The following is a 21,510-nucleotide window of genomic DNA, read 5'->3' on the forward strand; positions in this document are numbered from 1 at the left end:
CAGATGGGTTGGACTATAGAATCCCCATAAAACTGTGTGGACTGATGTTCCATTGTATACAAAAATAAACCAGAGTATGATGAATTTTAAGTGAATGGCAGAACAATATCACAGAAAGGAAGGCAAGCAACGAATTCAAGTTTTGTTTTACTCAGCAATTAATATTTTATATGGAAATAATTTCCAGGAAGTAACATTTTCTGTTTGCAGAGGACAGGAGCATAATTGCCACTTCAGCATTAAAATGCCCATATTTTAGAAGTGTCCAGAACATTCAGTCTCAAAGTTCACAACAAATGTTTCTTTCAGAACATACCTACTTACTGAATGCCTAATGAAAGCGTCTCAGGACATATAATCAGGAGTCTGTCTATAAAGATCAGATATACATGTCTCTTCACTCCTTTAAAAAAATTATTTCCTCCCATTGGATGGTGGTGTGTCCTAAATAGCAGAGGTGTAGCTATTAGAACAAGTTAAAATAGTGCAGCGTTTTCGCAAAATCTACTCTGCATCATGAAGCATTATGTTTTGTAAGATTTTAATTTGAGAAATAGGAATGAGCGATAGCCATTTCTTCATTTGTTCACTTTTATTGAAAGCCTTATAAGACTGTAGCACGTATGTCTTCCCACCGCAAGATTCTTCTGCCTAGAAACGCAGCTTCTAGATTCCATTCGCAGCAACCACGTCCTAAGTATAGAGAGAAAATAACTAGCTTCTTCCACATGGAGAAATATGCACAACCAACATTGTCACTGGATGCTTTCACAGAATTTAGGTCAATCAGCAGATGAAGCCTGTTTTACTAGAGAGGGAATGTCTGGCAGATCCTGTTTGTCCAAAGAAATTGCTAGCGCTGCACTTTAAGCTGCTAAATATAAATTGATCTATGCTAGGCTGCTTTACATGGAATCTTAGAGAACTCTCCCACTTCATTCCATTGAAGTATTTTGGGACTGGTTTGAGGGCACATGCTACCACCACTTTCAGGGAGCTAATGAGTTTTGGTGCCATCAGAGCCTGGATGGAAGATTGCATAAGACCCTCATGTATTCTGCCTTGGTTCCATGATGAAGAATAGGCAAGATATAAAAATGTTGTTTGCATTTTTGCAGGCATGTCAAAAAGCCTGAGCTTTGCATATGATCTGGCATCTGAACAGCTTTTAAAACATTTGTGGTTCCAAATATATGTTTAATAATGTCTGCTGAAAACTGATGCTAACAGTACATCTTTACTGAGTTGAGTGATACTTACCTTCTCTACTATTACGAATCAAATGTCTGAACAGAGTGCTTGGATGAAATTGCTTTGTTGTTTGGCCTAAAACACACCCAAAACTGGCAGAGCTAGCGCTGTGATGCTCCATATGCCTTCTTGCCATTTTTGACGCACATCCCAGAGCTGCTGTTTTCTTCTCAAAACCAGCAAGAGCAAGCACTGGGCTGAGGAGCTTCAGCACCTAGGATGTGCATCTGTCCCTTCCTTCCAGGAAGATAACAATTATCTTTAAGGATTTTGGAGGCCAACGATCCTTCCATGAGGGCAAATTTAAGTCAAACTTCTACATGAAAGACTTCAGGGAAGCCTCAGCTGAGATCCATCTGGCTTCCAAGCAGAGAAGTGCACTGAGGACATGTAGAGGAACTTTTAAAAATAGCTCTTTTGTTACAGAGGGGAAAGCTAAAACTTCAAATTACATAAAATGAAATACAGATAATCCCCACTTTAAGAACGAGTTCCGTTCCCAAGATCTGTCCTTAAGTCAAATTTGTATGTAAGCCGGAACAGTATTATTATATAATACTGTATAAATAGTATTGTGTAATAAATTCGAACCGTTGTGTATTTAACTCTAGTCATTGTGTATTTAACTTACATTTTGCTACAATAGGCTCCGTTCTCAATTATGGGTCATCTGTACCCCAGGCATTCTTAACCCATGGACTACCTGTAGACAGTTGCTTTCTGCTGTGCCTTTCTCTCATGCTTTTCTCAAAAATAAATCATTTAAGCCCATATACAGAGACATGAGATCAAGTCTGAATATCTGATCCACAGGAAAGTTCAAATGAAATGGAATGCCAAAACTACTATAGAAATCACAAAGGAGATCCAGCCAAGCCAGACATATTTTATTTTCTTCTTTAGGGGTTTGTGACTTCCCTTTATGGAAATAGCAGTGAACATATGGCAAATGTGAATTCCTGCACATGCTTCTGATAACGCAATGACAAAACTTGTTTAGTATTTATTTAGGCCAAAACAACTGTATTCAGAGCAACACCATTATAACACACAGCATATGTACCAGTAGTACTTAAACTACATATACCAATTCCACCTCAAGACAAAAATGACAGAGAAAGAAAACTGGCTCTGTTTCAATTACAACATATGATGCCACTCAATCTCCCCATTCACTTCAAAGGTGGTCTGTGTTTTTAAAGCATGTGATGACATTCTCTTCTTAAGAGTTCTTTGAAGTTGCCATCTTCACATTTAACCTTCTCAGTGCAGCAGGGTTTTATCTCCTACATCATATTCCCCTGCACTAAATAATCCTTTACTCAGGGAGTTGAAGACTGTTTTAATGCAATTCCAGGGCTCGCCTTTGTGTGCTCTAATGGCCATGGATGTTATGCCTAACATGCAGTAATTTACAGAGATACTGAATAGTATAGATAAATCCTTGAGAAGCACAGGTTGAAAAAAAGTCCCCTTAAAGCAGAGGTCCTAGTGTCACCAGAATTCATAGAACTGCTTAAATTGAAAAGTAGGTTTTGCAAATAGTCCATTTACCACAAAAGTATTTGTCTTATGCTTGGGGCTGCAGTGTTCTTTGCACACTTGCACTTTGTTATCATGCACCTTTCCATGCGCTAAGAGATCTTGAATACAGGCAGTTCTTGTTTAGCAACTACCTTGGATAGCAACCATTGGCAAAGACAATGGTAATAATTCATTTTCAGACCAATGGGTGCATTTAGGACAACAAAAGCCTTCAGTGTGAAACTGATTAATGTCTGGTCAGTTTCAGGCAGTTGCTGCAAGCTGGGAGGAGGGTTCTAATCAACTAATTAAGGTCACAGAGACAAGCTTGTTAAATTGCTGCTGCTGGGGAGAAAAGCAGCTTAGAAGAGATAGCTTGTGTAAGCCATCTCTCCACACTGGGAGAGGAGAAAAGGAGGAGGAAAATGGGTCAGGCACAGCACACTGTATGAGAGAACTTTATCTGAATGAGACAGCAGCAACCAGCATCTTTGCAGAGTCTCTCTGGGCTTACTTAGCAACAGTTTACTAGAGGAGGACTACCTGTACTGCTCTATATGCAACCAGAAGTATATTCTTACAGCTGGGTGTATCCTGTAGCATTTAGTATAGCTGGGTTTGTGTGTGTTTGGGTTTTTCTTAATATAGTACAAGACAGAATTTTGCTTTTCCACACAACACTATTTTATTGTACAAAATATAAACTATCTTACTATTATCTATAACTATTTTCTATCTAATTATTATTTAATCTATAAATTTTCTATCCTTATATTCTGTTTCTATGTTCTTATTCCTATGTGTATAGTCTCATGGTTTTTTATCTTCACTATTTCCTAGGTTTCTAAATCTTCCCCTTTTCCCCAGATCTTCAACTCTTATAGCCCAGCTCTGTCCATTGAACATGAAAACCCTTTTTGCTCCTTTATAGACTTGTGAATGGACTCCTCCCCCCCCTTCTGGCATAACTCCTTTTGTGACACACCCACACACCTGCTTGTTTTCAGCTCCCTTTTTATCAAACAAACTCCAATTAAGGAGAGGGTGGGGCTGTTTTAACTCTCCTTCCCGGATAGCACCAAATCTCTGGATCCCAGAAGAGAAAAAAAATGCTTGCTCACTCCAGGTGGTAAGTTCAGTGTATAAATTAAGTAAAAGCTCTCTTTTCTACATTTAACTCATTGTAAGTCTCCTTTCACTGCCTTTCTATAACAACTTTTGCTCCAAGATTTTGGTTGCCCTAATTGTTGGGCCATTTCTTTTTAATCTCAATAACTAAGAATAAGGTAATTTTTTTTCTTAAGGTGTTATGAATGGTGACTTTCATACATTAATGAGTTAACATCTTTAGGTTTTCTGCATATATTTAATCATAGTAGTAGTATTAATTATGCTAATCTCAATACTCAAAATGTCAGTTTTTGAAAAAAACAACTGAAGAAACAGTAACATAAAATATTTTCACAGCATATGGAGAGTTTCATAAATTATCGACTTTATCAATTTTAAAATATTACTTTAAATCTTTATAATCTAAATTATCTACAAACTTTAGAACTCTTTTATAAATAGCATATATGTTTCGATATCTGAATGTAAAAACACCTCTTTGCCACAAAAATTCACTGTTGTTCCTATAATGCATTGTGAATAATCTCATGTAGAGTATTAATAAATTTTCCAGACTAGTTAAGTAAATATTCATTGCTCTGCCAAATGATAAAGATATCATCTAAATAGCAATTGTATAATTTAATTCTTGAGGTAAATATTGTTTCAAGATACGTTTTTGTACAAATTGGAACAAATCTGTAGCCAATAAAACTGAACTTTAAATTTGAAAAAAGCCTTTGTAGTGTGATCCTTGTTAAAGAATAAGGGGGAGGGAGGGTATTATAAATTCTAGAATTTAAGACTTTATTCATACTTTCTAAAGCTCCAGTATGACTTATTCCCTAGTAGATGTGAGTATGGAATTAGTTCTGGTCTTAAAGCCAATTCATACCCAACTGGCATCATATCAGATTCATGAGGGCATGCCAGAGTATTTAACAAAAAAAAAAATGTTGACAGGGATTTCACAGTACTTACCATGTTTAAAAATAGTTGCTATGAGTATTCTGCCATAGAGTGTTCAATTAACGTTGAGGCTGGGAGATGAGAGTGCAAAATGACTGACAGCCATTCATTTATGCCACTGCCAGAATTACTTGAATTTTTACTAAAATAAATCAGGGAAGGAAAGTACCCAAAGTCTTCCACAAGTGGCAGAAATATATCACTGGTGCTGTTCTAACAGTGTAGTAAGCCGAATCACTTGTGTCCTCTCATACCAATGAGCTTAAATTGCTTCTAGTATTTCCTGCTGCAAGACAGCCAAAATGTAATGTATGTGGATCTTGCAATAACTAAATTAGTTGCTACCCAAGAGGAAAACAGAATGTGGATGTAAAAAATGTTGGTTGGGAAAGCATTTGCAACCAAATAGTAATACTACGGACACTGAATACAGCAACCTACCCCCTCAAATCCTGATATGCTGCCTCATTGCGCTGGGCCCATGTTCCTGGGAGGAATGAGTGAAGAATGCTGGGAGAGTACGCCACGAGAATATACTCCCAGCAGGGTCATCCAGTGTGTGAAAGTCATCCCCATTATCCAGAAAAAGCAAACATCCATGCTAGCCAACAGATTGGAAGAGGTCAGTCTACATACCAATAAAAAAGAAAGAACAGAATGTGCGAACTATTGTACAGTATCCTTAATTTCAAAATAATGCTTATCACCATTCAGAGCAGATTAGAGCACTACACGGAGAGGGAGACGCCAGAGGTTCAAGAAAAGGCTGAGGAATAAGTGGCATTATTGCTGATGCACACTGAATAATTGAGAAAGCTAAGACTAGAAAAAAAGAGGTCTGTATGTACTTCACTGATTACAGAAAGCCTTCAGTTGTGTCTATCAAGTCAGGCTGTGGAATGTGCTTAGAAAAATGGGAATCCCAGAACATCCCATTGTCCTCATGAATAATCTATACACGGGTCAATAAGTCACAGTATGGACAGAAATGGCAAAACAGACTGGTTCTGGGTTGGCAAAGGAGTGAGACAAGGTCGTATCCTTTCTCCTTATTTATTCAGCTTACATGGGGAATATATCTTGAGGGAAGGGGGTTTGGAAGAAAATGAGTGTGGTTTTAAAGCCAGAGGAAGAAACTTCAATAATCTGTGCTTTCCTGATTCACTACTTTGATAGCTGAAAATGCAATGGACCTGCAAGCTCTAGTAATGAAAGTTAAGGAGCACAGTAAAAATGGGACAAAGATTAAATATAAAGAAAACCAAACTAATGGCAACAGGTACAGCAACCAGCCTTAGAACTGACAGTGAAGATAGATATTCAAGTGCTGGAGAGTTTCTGCCTTTTAGGATCAAATATAAACAGTAAAAGAACCAGAAAGTCAAGAAATACAGAGTAGACTAGCCCTTGGTAGAGTAGCCATGAAGCCTTGGAAAAGCTATTCAGATGCCAGGATGCGTCTATACTTCCAAAGATCAGAATGCCAGATCCAGTCTAAACATCTGGCTGACCAACCATAATAATAATAATAATAATTCTTTAAATGGTTTGCATTTGTTTGTTTTAATTGTGGATTAAACCCTAGATACAGTGAAACCTTGTTTTAAAAGATTAAGGGGAGTAAGTTGAAGAAGAAAGTAGGGCATCACAGGGGTTACGCCAGTTGTGTGATGACATCACACATATAATGCAAATTATATCATGTGTATCACATCACATTATTTGCCTGGTGACATCAACAAACAAAAGATGTAAACTGAAGCAAATGAGGCTATTTTTTTCATTTTGCATATCATCATTACACTGCTTATGTAAACTGAAGCAGAAATTTGGTTCGCTGTGTTGAGGTCTGTTGCACCAGGGGTAAAACAAGCTTTTCGCTGTACTGAAATCTTAAAAACCAATCAATATCCATCCCTCCAGGCTAAAATATTCAAAAGCTACACTTTAAATTATAATCACCTATTTTATGTGCTTCCCTGGCTCCCTCCCCTTTTCAGTTCTACTCCTGCACATGTTGGGCTGTCATCATGCCATTTGTACATCAAACGCAGCCCTCAGCAGGGAAAAGGTGGTCCATCCCCCCCCATCTGTATATTACCAGGTGATTTGTCAGCATGTCTGCACACTCTACTGCCCAGCTGCTGGGGAATAAGCCACTTCAAAGTCTCTGTTCTCTATTCTTTGGGAAATATATCTTTCAGATAGTACTGGGCTGGGCAGCAGTGTCCAGAGCAAGCCACACCACCAACATGACAGTGTGCAGGGTAATGTCAGGATGCAAATCCTTCTGTTATGTGCTTGCACCACAACATCTGCTGCAATTATGTAAGTCCTGATACCTGCATCAGACATCATGATACATTTCTTGTCCCTTGCTCCCTCCCCTGAGGGTGCTTTGGGCCTGGGCAGGGCAGCTTTTTTTTTTTTTAAAAAAAAGGAAATGTTAAAGTGGAAGCCTCTCCTGTATAAAACATTGGCTAACATGACACCATGATAGAAACTTCTATATCAAGAAACCATCAAACTTTCTACAAACTCTAGTTGATAAAATATCCTCTTTCAGTGTGTAAATATTTGCTTTCTGGAATTCTGAAACTGGTTACCTCATTCCATACATCTAGGAGCCTCCTCAAGCACCTGCTTCTTTCTTCTGTATATTCATAAGTGGCACTTCAGCAAACAGGCTTGATTCAGAGATACGTCCTTGCCATAGTATACTTCTGCATATTGTCTTAGCCATACGATGCATCTGAAAGCTGTAGGAAAGTGTTGACCGGTGAAATGCATGCCTACCAACAGGCCAGGATCAGGAAAGGTACAAGGGCCTTGCAGTACGTTGCCCATCGCGAGACAAGAGTGACAGATGCTCCTCCCTCTGCCGAGTAGATTCGGTCTCTGAAATCCTGAAGGAATAGAGCCAACCAAACAAAGCATTCATAATGGGGAAGAAATAGCATTTGCCAGTGTGGAAGCAAGTCCAAATTAAAAAAATAGGCTCAAATAATGAGTGACAGCTAACAGAGGCTAAAAACGATGAGGACAATCTTCCTCTGAGCACAAATCAATTTTAGGGCAAAAATTTATAGGGGGGTTTTAGGACATTTTTAATGTATGTTTCTATTTTAATTATTTAAGGATTTTAGCCATTGTTGGAGGGATTGGTGTTTTCTCCTTGTTATTGTGAGCTGCCCAGAGTCACCCATTGGGGGAGATGGGCGGCATACAAGTTTAATAAATAAATAAATAAATAAATAAATAAATAAGTTACATGAGACTCTCTTGCACTTGCACTTGCATTTGCAATCTCAATCCTTCTGAAACAACCATCTCTGAGAAGGAAACTTTCCTCATCCACTCCTCCATGCCAATATGCTTCCTAAGGGTTTATTTTTAGTTGTCAGAGCTGCAACCTTTACAAAGCATGCCACAGCCACCCTCACACCGCCAATCTGGAGGTGGAAGTTACTCTACAATTTGCTTCCTGCTAAAATGAGGATTTTGAAATGAAACGACAGAGTGACTATTGTGAGAACCTCAAGATGACATCTATGCAACTTGGTGGCATGGCTCTTCCTAAATTTGTCTGAAGTCTTGCAGAAAAGGAAGACAGAAAACTCTTGTCTGCAGAAGAGATTGTGCAACGTTGTGCTTCTTTTTTTCACTTCCTAGTCTCTGTTTCAACTGTTATAATTCAATTGATAGATTTGCTTCAATTTGATCTAGATGCCGTCCGCTGTCAGCAGCACTGTTGTTCAAGAGACTGGGTCTGAACCAAGTCCCTGTCAGCATGCCAGCGCAACTACTGAAACAGGTGCTGGAACGGGAGGGATCTATTCTGCTATCCTCAGCCGCAACCAACCCATTATTGAAGTAAAGGAGAAGACTTTTCATGAGCTTCATAAGAAGTGCCTTGAGAAGAAGATTCTTTATGAGGATCCAGATTTTCCAGCTAATGACTCCTCCCTTTTCTACAGTCAGAGGCTCCCAGTCAAATTTGAGTGGAAAAGACCGTCAGTAAGTAGGCTTCTTGTCTGACATAAAAATTGCTTAATATTTGCAAGTCATTTATTTAATTCTATTTCAAATGGAAAAGCAGAAGTACACAATATTTTTTCTCCAAATAAAATCTTTGACAGATCTTGGAATTGTATGCTGGGATGTTACAGCCAATAAACTAGGCATGGAGAAGACAGTGAAGAGGTTGGGGTCAGAACAAAAAAAAAATTAATTAACAGTTGAATTTCATTAATATGACTACTTACCACATATTGCATAATTTCCAACTTCCGTCACGTTAAAAATTACCTTTTGTTAGCAATGTTTTGGTTGCATACAAGTTTTTGGGGGAGCCCTGTATGGTATAACTCTGTGAGAAAGCATAGATCATTCTAAAAGACTATCTGGAAAGCATTTGAGGTAATTGAGAAAAAATTTGAGGTAATGTATTTGCTTGTTCCCTCAAATTTAGCAGCATGCGGTTGTGAGGCAAGGCCTGCCCCTTTTGTACATGTCTTGGGTCGTCAGTCAGATGTAAGAATGGAATAGAGCTTGCAGCATGCAGGCATGATGCAGCAAGATCCAGCAGACCCCTGTGCATGGGCTAAAGTCACCAGGGAGATATATACCCAGAAGACACATTCTGTTAATGTGACAGATGCATGGACAGATTTATAGTAACCACAGTGAAAAAGCTTGATGATCCTATACAGAAACCGAAGCCTCCTATCAAGAAAATTTTGCATGTACAATATTTTTAGTCCTGTTGTGAACTGATTTTACAACTGAATGCTATGTTTTGGAGTTATCAGATAACTTCAAAGTTATTACTTATCTCACCCTCTTAGATGTATGAACTGAATCCCATCTGAGCCACTGTTTTGATCACAAAGCATCAGAAAGTTTGCACCAGATGGATGGATGGATGGATGGATGGATGGATGGATGGATGGATGGATGGATGGATAGATAGATAGATAGATAGATAGATAGATAGATAGATATCTTTAATTATCAAAGCGGAAGTGTATATTCTTTTCTCAACCATGTATTTCTTTTATCTAGGAAATCTGTGAGAATCCACGCTTTATCCTAGGTGGAGCCAATAGGTCTGACATTTGTCAAGGGGAACTAGGTATGAAATCCTTTCTTGCAGCTGTTTGGGGTTTGTAATAGTTTATTTATCCAATTAATTTATCAGATACCACTTTCTCGTTAATGCATGTAGTGAAAAGTTGTTGTTCTGAAGGACAAAAATATGATTATCTGTGTAAAGTCTAATCATTCAGTTGCATGCATCCTTTTTCCTTCTGACATTGAACTTGTCCAACCCTGTTTGCCTTCTATCAGGGGATTGTTGGTTTCTGGCTGCCATTGCTTGTCTGACCCTGAATGAAAAGTTGCTGTTCCGGGTCATTCCTGAGGGTCAGACCTTCCTTAAAGATTATGCCGGGATTTTTCACTTCCAGGTATATGTTGTTAAAGAGAGCCAAGATGATGTTCTGTTCTGCATTTTCACTATATTCCACTAATTACTATACAATAACTCAGAAGTGCATTCAGAGATGAAAAGCCTATTTTAATTGCTATTTTGCTAATGTCAGAATAATACAGTATATGCTGTCACTGGCTTCTTGGAAGTATGTAAAGCCCCATACATGGGGGCATGACATAAATAATAACTTCTGTACCTTTCTGCACTGAGAGCTTAAAGGAAGGTGGGCTGTATATACCACCTTGATAGATTCTATATATCCCTTCCTACAACCACTAAGCACCAGGACCTGGACAGTGTCTAAAGTTAATGCATTGTAAATAGTTATATAAAGTGTAAAGGTCCAAGTGTTCAATTTCTGATAGAGAGTTTGAACTCTATAGAATAACTTACCTCTGATGAGTTCCAAATAGGACAAAACTGGTCGTGTAGTGCCTCCTGGTGGTGAGTGTATTTTGGTACTATGAATTAATCATGAAACAATATAATCTAGTCCTTTTTATAATGTATAAACCAGCTTTTGATCATAAGTGACACCTAACTTTTTCTTTTTTTATGCTCTCTGTCTCAGTGGGTTCTAATTTTTTTTTCCCGAATCTTCCAGTTCTGGCGTTATGGAAGTTGGGTGGAAGTTATCATTGATGACCGTTTACCAACATATGGCAAACGTCTGGTCTTCACTAAATCCTCCCAGCAGAATGAATTCTGGAGTGCATTACTGGAAAAAGCTTATGCAAAGTAAAGAGATTTTGTCCATTCACTGCTCTATCTATGACATACTGTTTATTGTTCATGTTGAGACTGAAGTATGTGGATATAAAACAGTGGCAGTTTTCACAAATAGCCATGGATACATAGTGATCACAACAAAGATAATTCTATTTTTTCCTAGGATTCATCAGTCCCATTGTTTGTGCAAGTACTGTATTTCCTTACACTCTGTAATTTTGCACAATAAAGCAAAATGGGAGCTCTGCTTCTTGGCCAAATCGCATACTGTTTCCATCAGATGAAATAGTTTGAACCATACTTTCTAAACAATGGCTGGGATCAGACATTGATGATGATGATTACATGCCATCAAGTCGTGGTTGATTCCTAGCGACCACATAGACAGATTTCCTCCATGCTGATCTGTCCCTCACCTGGTCCTTCCAATGGTGCACTCATTGCTACTGTACCTATGTCTATCCACCTTGCCGCTGGTCATTTTCTTCTTCCCTTTTCTTCCAACTTTCCCAGCATTAGAGCCTTTTCCAGAGAGCTAGGTCTTTGCATAATGTGTCTGGCAATAAGTAATAAATTATGGCTTATAAACCGCAATGGCTGACTTCACAGAACATATTATGTCAAATCCAAATAAAGCTAATTATGGTTAAGGCTAATAAATGAAGCCAGCTCTGAGAGAAGCTAGCTGTTCTTGTAGCATAAGCTTTTGCCATCTGAAGATAAAGCTAATCTACATATAAATGGATGGAGACTAATAATGAGAATTATTTAATTTTTTCCTTTTGCTTTTCAGGCTTCATGGGTCCTATGAAGCATTAAAAGGAGGCAATACAACGGAGGCCATGGAGGATTTCACAGGAGGAGTGACAGAATTTTATGAGATAAAGGATGCTCCTAAAGATACATACAAAATCATGAAGCACGCCATTGAGAGAGGGTCACTTATGGCTTGCTCCATTGAGGTACATTCTGGATAATATATTTATAATAAGTCTTAGTTCGTCTTGTGTGGAAATGCAGGACAACAAGATCAGGGTCATAGCTTGGCACTGAATGAGTCTTGGGAGTGTTACACAGCAACTGTCTAGTAGGGATCACTATGCAAATGAAATCTTTGGACTGAAGAGTATTTAAAAGTTGTGGATCCCAGAGCAAATGTGGAACTCAAAAATGGTGACCTCACATGCCTCAGGGAAACAGATTGGAGTGTACTGAGGAATAATACAATGAAAGCCTGACATTGGGAAATAGGAAGGAAAGGGAAAAGAGTAAACAGCATTCAATGATAAAACAGCATTTAAATAAATCCCCGAAGGATAGTAATGGAACAACAGGTACACTGCAGTTTTTAGGGAAGAGAACCAATCCAGTGTATCCTCTGTACAAATTCTTTTCTTTGCCTTGGAAAGAGAAAATTTTGGATAAACAAGGGGAGTGGAGTTACTGGCACATTCTCCTTAACTAATTGATAGAAAAGTGGGCAGGAGGTGGGGAAAGAAAGGACAACAGAGGAAAAGAAAAAATCAGAAAGAGATGAAAAGCCAACCTGTATATGAAAATAGATAGTAGCGTTTTTTGGCCAGGCTAGCTCAGTATGTTTCTTGGTTCAGGGTGGGCTTTGCTCTACCACTCCTCTCTCTGACTCTGGATTCAGCACATCTAGTGAAGCTGGTTGGGAAACCTGACTCAACATCAAGTGAAGCTGGCTGGGAAAATTTCCAGGCTGGAAAACCCAACTCAACAGGGCTTCTTCAGGCACCCAGGAAGTCATGCTTCTGAGGTCTAAGGTGGCAAGCTACTAGAGGCAGTCTCCTTGGGCCTATGACTGCAGGTTTAATTCAGTGGAAGAACCTATTTTGCAGTCACCCTGCTGGTTTCAAGTCGTCTTTCAGGAAGACCTGGCTTCAGATAGTTCAAAGAGGTTTCTCTTTGGGACAAGCAAAGACTGGCAAGTGGGTGAGGGGGCTCAGAGCTGGCTGTCCAACTCTACAGTTCTTCTGTAACTGGTCAAGAAGTCAGGGCTTTTATACTGAGTCTGTCTCATGTGGGTTATTCAGAGAAACTCCTCAGGCATCTCCTTGCCCAAGGACAAGTTCACCACAGACTTCCCAGTTCTGCTCATCTTAAAAGTGAGCAATCTTGTGTTCAAAATATTTCCTTCCTCTTGCTTTCAGGAGGATCGGTTCTGATGAGATTTGAACAAAATATCTACATATGTGTTTTCTCCCTCTCTCCACAATAGAAGTTTGTTCCCTTTAGGCAGCATTGGCATTGAAGCTGAGCAAAAGATCACAACTGCAAGTGTGGGAGGGAGAGAGAGAAGGAGAAATTGTCATCAGCATTCCCTGTTATCACCCCATGCCTCCTTCAAAACTTGCCATGGAATGAAGGATTTCAATAGAAGAGGATATGTGTAGCTCAGGATTGAACTGTGGAGTCCTTCTATTCCATTCTAGCACTGAAGATGTTTCCTAGCTGGGTAACGAAACATTTGCAAGAAAACAACCAAGCTCAGAGAACCCAAGGACTCCACAATGAAGGATTTTCCTCCTGTATAAGCCTAAAATGAAGCAGTATGGGGATTTCAGAGATGAGAGTCTCTCAGGGCCAGGTGAAAGAGAAGAGATTGCTGATTAAATTGGAGGTTTCATGATAGGTATAAACAAGCATCTACATCTTGTATTACTATTCGGATGGGATGTTAGGTGGATTTCAGATACGTGACTGTGCCTTATTTGATCTTATAGTGTCACTGCATTTATTTAAATGTTTTGGTTTAGCAACACATAAAAATTAAACTGTAAAGAGATTTTATGTTGCTGGCATCACTGAAAAAGGTACACTTTATTCAATACTAATATTATTCAATTCTTATTTTGCTGTGTCACTGCCTTATTTTTCATAATATCTTCCTACTTTTCCTTTCTATTTTTCTCTCCTAGGACAGTTCAGGATTTATTTATGGAAGTGCTCCTACAACTAATATTGGACAATTCATTACCCAAATGTTGCAGAAGGTGGATTCTGTATTTTTGAATGAATCAACTGAAGACAGGGCAGTTCAGGTCTGTACACTCAAATGTGTAGCCAGTAAGAACCATGTAGTCATTATGCCATCTCCTGAAAGGTTTGCATTGGGTTCAGGTTGTATCACTGGAATTTTAGAATATGATGATTAATGAAGTTGCAATTTTCCACCTAATATTAATTAGCAGGCAAACATTTGGTTTCTAAATGTGACCTAGTGGGCCATTTTGCCAATTTTTTCCAATGAAACTAGAATATACAGAGTATTATCAAGTACTCAAGCACCAGTTATAAGCCAAGAATGTGAATTCAAGAATAATAAACAATGGTTAAAACAAGCTGGGGTCTGAAAATCAGCTTAGATCATGATTACAAATTAGGATTACTGCCAAAAATAGACCAGAGTTTCAAGAAAAGAGTTAGTATAATATGGCAATTAATGTTTGGGGCTTGGACCGATGAAAGCTAGCTTGAAGTCTTCATTCATCTACTGTAAAGAGTTCACTGTATGTTCTTGAGCCAAACACTTGGTCAGTTCATCCTATATTACAGGACTGTTTTTATGGAGAGAATATGAGGGAATGTATGTATGCATACTATGTATGCTACCTTGAGCAATCTCCCAAAAAAGTTGAAACATAAATGCTTTAATAAATAAATAAATTTCTGCAAGGAAAATATACATCTTAGACATGGCATATTTTGAACATTTAATTGTTCAGAAAGATAGGTTTCCTGGCAAAACAGGCAGAATAACGTTGGTATATCTTTTTCTACTATTGTGCCCAAGCATTTCTTCTGCAGACTAATTTAAGAAACATTTTTCCCTAGTGATAGCTAGCTGTCCTTTCTGCTCATTCAGATTATTTTTACTGTTAGGATAAATAAATCCTGGGGTTTGTTTGTTTACCCACACACACATCACATTTTCATTTAGCTTTCATAAGACTCAGAGTAGCATACAAAAAGTTAGCATACACAAATAAAGTCATCAGCTCCATATCTGTTAAAATCATCAACATAAAATTAATTAAAATACACCAAAGGTAACCCATTGTTCATAGCTAGGTGTCAATGTCCATTTAACAAGAATGGCCATCAGAATCTTTCAGAACGCCAGATGGTATGAGGCTAAACACCCCACAGGAGCCATCATATTCCATGAAATGAGGACAGCCTTAGGAGGATCCTGTTTTCTGCTCTATGCCTTCCTATCTCTCATGGGGGCAGAACCCTTAGCTGGTTGTTTCTAGATGTCCATGTAACCCAGCACTGCACCACAGGATGCGCCCTGTGAGGACAGGCTGAAGGAATGTGGGATGTTCCACTGGGAGAAAAGAAGACAGATGGTAGACTTGATAACCATCTTCAGGGACATATAGGGAAGCTATAGGAAAGGTGATCGAGAGCAATTTTCTGTAACCACAGAAACTAGGATCAGAAGTGACAAGTATAAATTGCAGCTACCTAGATTTCTTTTAAAAGTGAGGAAAAGCTCCATGATGGTACGATCTATACAGCAGCAGAACAGTATACATATGGAGGTTGTGGATTCTCCATCGGAGGAGGTTTTTAAGAAGAGGCTGGACAGCCACTCACATGAATAGTTTAATTTGTTTTCCTACACATAGCAGAGCATTGGACATGATGATGCTTGCGGTCCTTCTATCTCTACGGTTCTATGATTCTATGATACATAGCGTTATCGGTGATAACCAGCACCTTGCACTGGGCCCAGAAGTCAGTGTTATGAGTCCATCTGATCAAGAAGTAAACTGTTGGCCTTTTATAAGTTCTGTAGAGGACACCATTGTGATTTCCAACAAGCTTTCTCTGCCTTTTACAGACCATCGTTCCATTGCTGTTTGAAAGGCGCATGACTAATGGACTGGTCACAGGCCATGCCTATTCAGTCACAGGAGTGGAGGAGGTAAGTATGGAATTCTGCTTCTTAATCAACAAGCCTGATGTTCATTAATAAATTCGTGCCTTTCTATACAAGACTTTGTGCCAAGCAACTTCTTTATTAAAAAAAAAAGGAATAGATGTTTACGACTAGTAGTGAAACATGAATAACATTGGAAATATTAAGGAAATGTCACTAATGTCCACATCCAGTTTTGCTGTGATATCTGTCACCGTGCTGACTCCCAGGTTGGTTTGGCTGATTTGGCTGACTAACCAGGTGTTTCCTCCTGCACGCCATTAGGCAGAATCTGTAAGGAGATATGTGCTATGTAATTTCAGGGTGACTCTAATTATTGTTTCTTCCCCATCTTATCACCAAGACAATGCTTAAAGGGGAGAAGATAAAACTGGTGCGGCTCAGAAATCCCTGGGGACAAGTAGAATGGAATGGAGCTTGGAGTGATCGGTGAGTGAAAAGCCATCTTCTTGGAAGCCACTGATATACACTGAATAAGATAACTTAATTCCACTAAAAAAACTTTGTATTCTTCAGTTTGCTCAGAAAAATGAGCATCTTGCTTCTGGTCTGATGTGAAGGTCAGAAATTAAATGCTTTTCTTTTCTTCTTTTTATTTTTTTAAAGGCTGTTCTTTAGCAAAGCTTGACAATTACTTTACATTGGAAGAGTTTTAAATATGATAAGGATGGCAGGATCAAGTATATGCATATTGCATGCTCTTAATTCAATGATTCAATAACACTTTTTAAAATAAACCAGAATAGTATGTGGTATGTTTGTGAGTGTACACACACATACCTTTTCTATATTTTTCTTATCCGAGAGGCCACACTTTCTCATATAGATCCCATGGGAAGCATAATTTCTTGAGTAATCAGTTAGTGAGGCTAATGTAGTGCAAATCTAAAAATAAACTTCATGAGGAGAAATTAACTCTTAAGTATATGGGTTGAAGATTGGAATCATGTATATTTAAGAATGAAAGGTGAAACAAGTTTGCATGATTCAAGCATTTATTTATTTATACATACATACATACAGGTGAAACTCGAAAAATTAGAATATCGTGCAAATGTTCATTTATGTCAGTAAGGCAACTCAAAAGGTGAAACCAATATATGAGATAGACGCATTACATGCAAAGCGAGATATGTCAAGCCTTACTTTGGTATAATTGGGATGATTATGGCGTACAGCTTATGAAAACCCCAAATTCACAATCTCAGAAAATTAGAATATTACATGACATCAATAACACAAGGATTGGAAATAGAACAATATCGGACCTCTGCAAAGTATGAGCATGCATATGTACTCAGTACTTGGTTTGGGCCCCTTTTGCAGCAATGACTGCCACAGTGTGGCGTGGCATGGATGCTATCAGCCTGTGGCACTGCTGAGGTGTTATGGAAGACCAGGATGCTTCAATAGCGGCCTTCAGCTCCGCTGCATTGTTCGGTCTCATGTCCCTCATCTTTCTCTTGGCAATGCCCCATCGATTCTCTATGGGGTTCAGGTCAGGCGAGTTTGCTGGCCAATCAAGCAGTCATCCCATGGTCACTGAACCAGGTTTTGGTACTTTTGGCAGTGTGGGCAGGTGCCAAGTCCTGCTGGAAAATGAAGCTAGCGTCCCCATAAAGCTCGTCTGCGGAAGGAAGCATGAAGTGCTCCAAAACCTCCTGGTAGACGGCTGTGTTGACCCTGGACTTAATGAAGCACAGTGGACCAACACCAGCAAATGACATGGCTCCTCAAATCAACACAGACTGTTGATTCCTCCAGACTCTGGGTCCTTGGTTCCCAAATGAGATGCAAAAGTTGCTTTCATCCAAAAAGAGGACTTTGGACCACTGGGCAACAGACCAGTTCTTTTTGTCTGTAGCCCAGGTAAGATGCTTCTGACGATGTTTGTTGTTCAGGAGCGGCTTGACAAGAGGAATACAACATTTGAAGCCCGTGTCCAGGATCCGTCTGTGTGTGGTGGCTCTTGATGCACTGACTCCAGCCTCAGTCCACTCCTTGTGAAAGTCCCCAACACTTTTGAATGGCCTTTTCCTGACCATCCTCTCCAGGCTGCGGTCATCCCTGCTGCTTGTGCACCTTTTTCTACCACACTTTTCCCTTCCACACAACCTTCTATTGATGTCCTTTGATACAGCACTTTGGGAACATCCAACTTCCTTTGCAATTACCTTTGGGGGCTTTCCCTCCTTATGGAGGGTGTCAGTGATGGTTTTCTGCACAACTGTCAGGTCAGCGGTCTTTCCCATGCTTGTGATTCCTACTGAACCAGCCTGAGAGACCATTTAAAGGCTCAGGAACCCTTTGCAGGTGTTCTGGATTCATTAGCTGATTAGAGTGGGACACTTTGAGCCTAGAATATTGAACCTTTTCACACTATTCTAATTTTCTGAGATTGTGAATTTGGGGTTTTCATAAGCTGTACACCATAAACATCACAATTATACCAAAATAAGGCTTGACATATCTCGCTTTGCATGTAATGCGTCTATCTCATATATTGGTTTCACCTTTTGAGTTGCCTTACTGACATAAATGAACATCTGCACGATATTCTAATTTTTCGAGTTTCACCTGTACATAGATACAATTTATAGTCAGCCTGACTCTGAGCAATTCTGAGCAGCTTAAAGCTTAAAAAAGGAAAAGAAAAACACAGAAACATCACAAGTGGCCTGAAAACAAACATGCAAGCCAAAAAATCATATCCCCCCAAAGTTTCCTCCAACTGCAGAATTCCCCAATGCCCATCAAGAAAACTACTAACAAAAATAATGACATAATCCAGCCCCAAATAAGGACCTTTCAATTATATTAAATAAGTTTAAGTATATTTTCAGGGTTGGGTCCTTTTTTTTTTTTTCCCCAGAGAGACAAATCTCAGAGAAGCTGAATGAATTGAGACTGCTTCTCCATTATGTTTAAGAGGATGATAATTTATAATATTTTCTGTCAATAGTACATAATTTACACAACTGTAGATAATAAACAACAATTTGAATACTCAGATGATGCAGTAAAAAAGCAGTTCAACTACATTCAGTATTTACTAAATTAATAAAAGACAAACTTTGTTCATAGATTATGAACTGAAAAACCTGTTGCTACTTTATGATTGAAGAAGTAACCCCATTTTTATCAGCTGAAAAAGGTTCTTCCTTTTCTTGCAGCTCAGATGAATGGAATGTTATTGACAACGCCGAGAAGATCCGCTTGCAACATAAAGTTGCAGAGGATGGCGAGTTCTGGTAAATATTCAACTTTCTTTGCCTGCTTAAAAGAGATGCATTTCCTTCTGAGGAATCCTTACATCTCTTTGCTTTAACCTTAGGTACATGATCTCCTGCACTAGACTGTACAGCAGCAATCATATAAAGCCCACCGTGCATTTGACATTTCATGCCATTTGTGTTCTTGTTTCACACTCTGTAGGATATCATTCCAAGATTTCCTGAGGTATTTCACAAAGCTGGAGATTTGTAATCTCACACCCGATACCCTTGTGTCCGATAAGCTTCACACATGGACAGTTTCTGTCACGGAAGGACGGTGGGTGCGAGGTAGCACTGCAGGCGGCTGCCGTAACTATCCAGGTAAATAAAGTGTTAGGGATCCATTGCTTAATTCAACTGCTTGAGAATATAAGCAGGTTTTCCCCCAAATAATTATTTCTATACAAGTCTTTTTTAAAAGCTGAATAGTGGTAGTCATTGTAGAAGAGATTTTCCATCATCTCTTAAACACAGAAAAGAATGCGTAATGGGCATGAGAATAACCTTGGGAGACAAGAGGAAGAGCCACAGCCTAGACGATGGTCTGATAAGAGAAATCTGAGTCTAAAGGAGAGATGGGAGTGGAGAAAACATCTCAGAAGGGACCCTTCCTACTTCTCTGGAAAGTAAAGGCAGAGAAGGGGGGAAATGCTTTTAGACTTGCAAGATTCTACTACTGTAACCTTACAATAAAAGTAGTATTAGTATTCATGGTTTCAGTTTCCTGTCTGGACTACCTCGAAGGGCTGACAGAATGCATCTTCTAAAGTGGTGCCTTCCTCTTGCGGTATTTTTGAAAGCAAAGAAAGGATTTTCAGATGCTTCTGCTATGGCAGATTTATAGCACAGTCCTTTGAATAGTGGATAGGAAGTCCTGCTGTATCCATGGAAGCCTATTCCCATGGGTACAAGTATAATCCAGTGTTTGTCAACCTCAGCAACTTTTTGATGTGTGGGCTTCATCTGCCAGAATTCCCCAGTCAGCATGCTTCTTAAAGTTGTGGAGAGTGAGAAACACTGGTATAATAAATTAACAGATGAAAGTGGCAAAATTGTTACTGTGTTTCTTTAATTGATGACATTGCTATAATATAGCCAGATCTCACACAGAAGAGTCTCCTTCGGATTAATGTTGAGGGGGAGGGTTAATTTGTTTTATTGTGATAGGAAGAATGTAGAAGAAGAAATGTAAATACATCTGGGCAGTGCTTTGGATTCAATTGAAAAAGACCATACTTCATCTAGGCATTTTATAGAGCAGTTGTCTGAGTTAAGCTCTGGGCAAAACAGTGATGACAGATCCTTCTAAACACTGTAGGATTCTATCTATTCTAAATTTGCTTCTGTTAAATATGTTAATGGAAGATAAGTATTTTAAACTTATTAAATTGTCTAAAATAATCAGATAAATAAAATTGCTCTTTGAAACGGTTTTGTTTTAAACAGTTTTTGTTCTAAAACTAACAGCAATAGTACCAAGATTGATAGCAATTAAGGACAGTTTAGAGTAAAACAAGCTTATAGATTTCCTTAGAGAAATGTCTTGACCAATCTTCTTAAACCTAGTACCTTCAGGCCTTTGACTTTTTCTTAAAGTATATCTAGTGGAACTGAGGTATGGAAACTGTCAAAATATTTTTTAGGAAACTAACATTTAATTTAAACCGGGGTTGGGGGCGGTTTACAGACACATTTTGGACCAATCCCCAATATCGCTTGAAACTCCTGGAAGAAGATGATGATCCAGAAGATGCTGAGGTTGTATGCAGTTTCCTGGTGGCCCTGATGCAGAAAAACAGGAGGAAAGAACGCAAACTAGGAGCCAATCTCCTCACAGTTGGTTTTGCCATCTATGAGGTATGTTAGTCACTAGGCTACTGATTAATCCCATCCTACCGCCTCACTTACAATTGAGCTGGTCAGATTCCAGCCCAGTTATATATAGGCCAGCTAATTGTACTTGGCAAGAAAATATAAAATGCAAATGTTAGACTTGTTTTTAAATACCAGACCCCATAACTTAAGTATGACTGTAACTATGCTCTGCTTAAATTAGAAATGTCCTGCCTGAAACTTAAAAGCAATCAAACTGTGCCCTTGTTTCATTGTTGAATTAAAATATGGATACACGAGGATACAGTGGTAGCAATAAAATAACATTTCCCATTTGATGGGTTACTGATTGA

General features: G+C 38.9%; 1 protein-coding gene across 2 annotated transcripts in view; it reads left to right on the forward strand.

The window, feature by feature from the left end:
• Positions 1-8,292: 8,292 nt before the first annotated feature.
• Positions 8,293-21,510, forward strand: part of CAPN3 (calpain 3) — a 30,814-nt gene continuing 17,596 nt past the window's right edge. For both annotated transcript variants that reach the window (XM_088145511.1, XM_088145512.1), the window contains exons 1-11: positions 8,293-8,871; positions 9,919-9,988; positions 10,204-10,322; positions 10,953-11,086; positions 11,871-12,039; positions 14,020-14,142; positions 15,951-16,034; positions 16,393-16,478; positions 19,223-19,300; positions 19,485-19,645; positions 21,012-21,181. In XM_088145511.1, the coding sequence (XP_088001637.1) occupies positions 8,581-8,871; positions 9,919-9,988; positions 10,204-10,322; positions 10,953-11,086; positions 11,871-12,039; positions 14,020-14,142; positions 15,951-16,034; positions 16,393-16,478; positions 19,223-19,300; positions 19,485-19,645; positions 21,012-21,181 (1,485 nt within the window). In that variant the 5' untranslated portion in view covers positions 8,293-8,580. The remainder of the gene's footprint in view (positions 8,872-9,918; positions 9,989-10,203; positions 10,323-10,952; positions 11,087-11,870; positions 12,040-14,019; positions 14,143-15,950; positions 16,035-16,392; positions 16,479-19,222; positions 19,301-19,484; positions 19,646-21,011; positions 21,182-21,510) is intronic.

Source organism: Python bivittatus, unplaced genomic scaffold (genome assembly GCF_059951505.1).
Source record: "Python bivittatus isolate LINGU-HERP-01145 unplaced genomic scaffold, Pbiv_v1 ctg000480_np1212, whole genome shotgun sequence".
Taxonomy (NCBI): Eukaryota; Metazoa; Chordata; class Lepidosauria; order Squamata; family Pythonidae; genus Python; species Python bivittatus.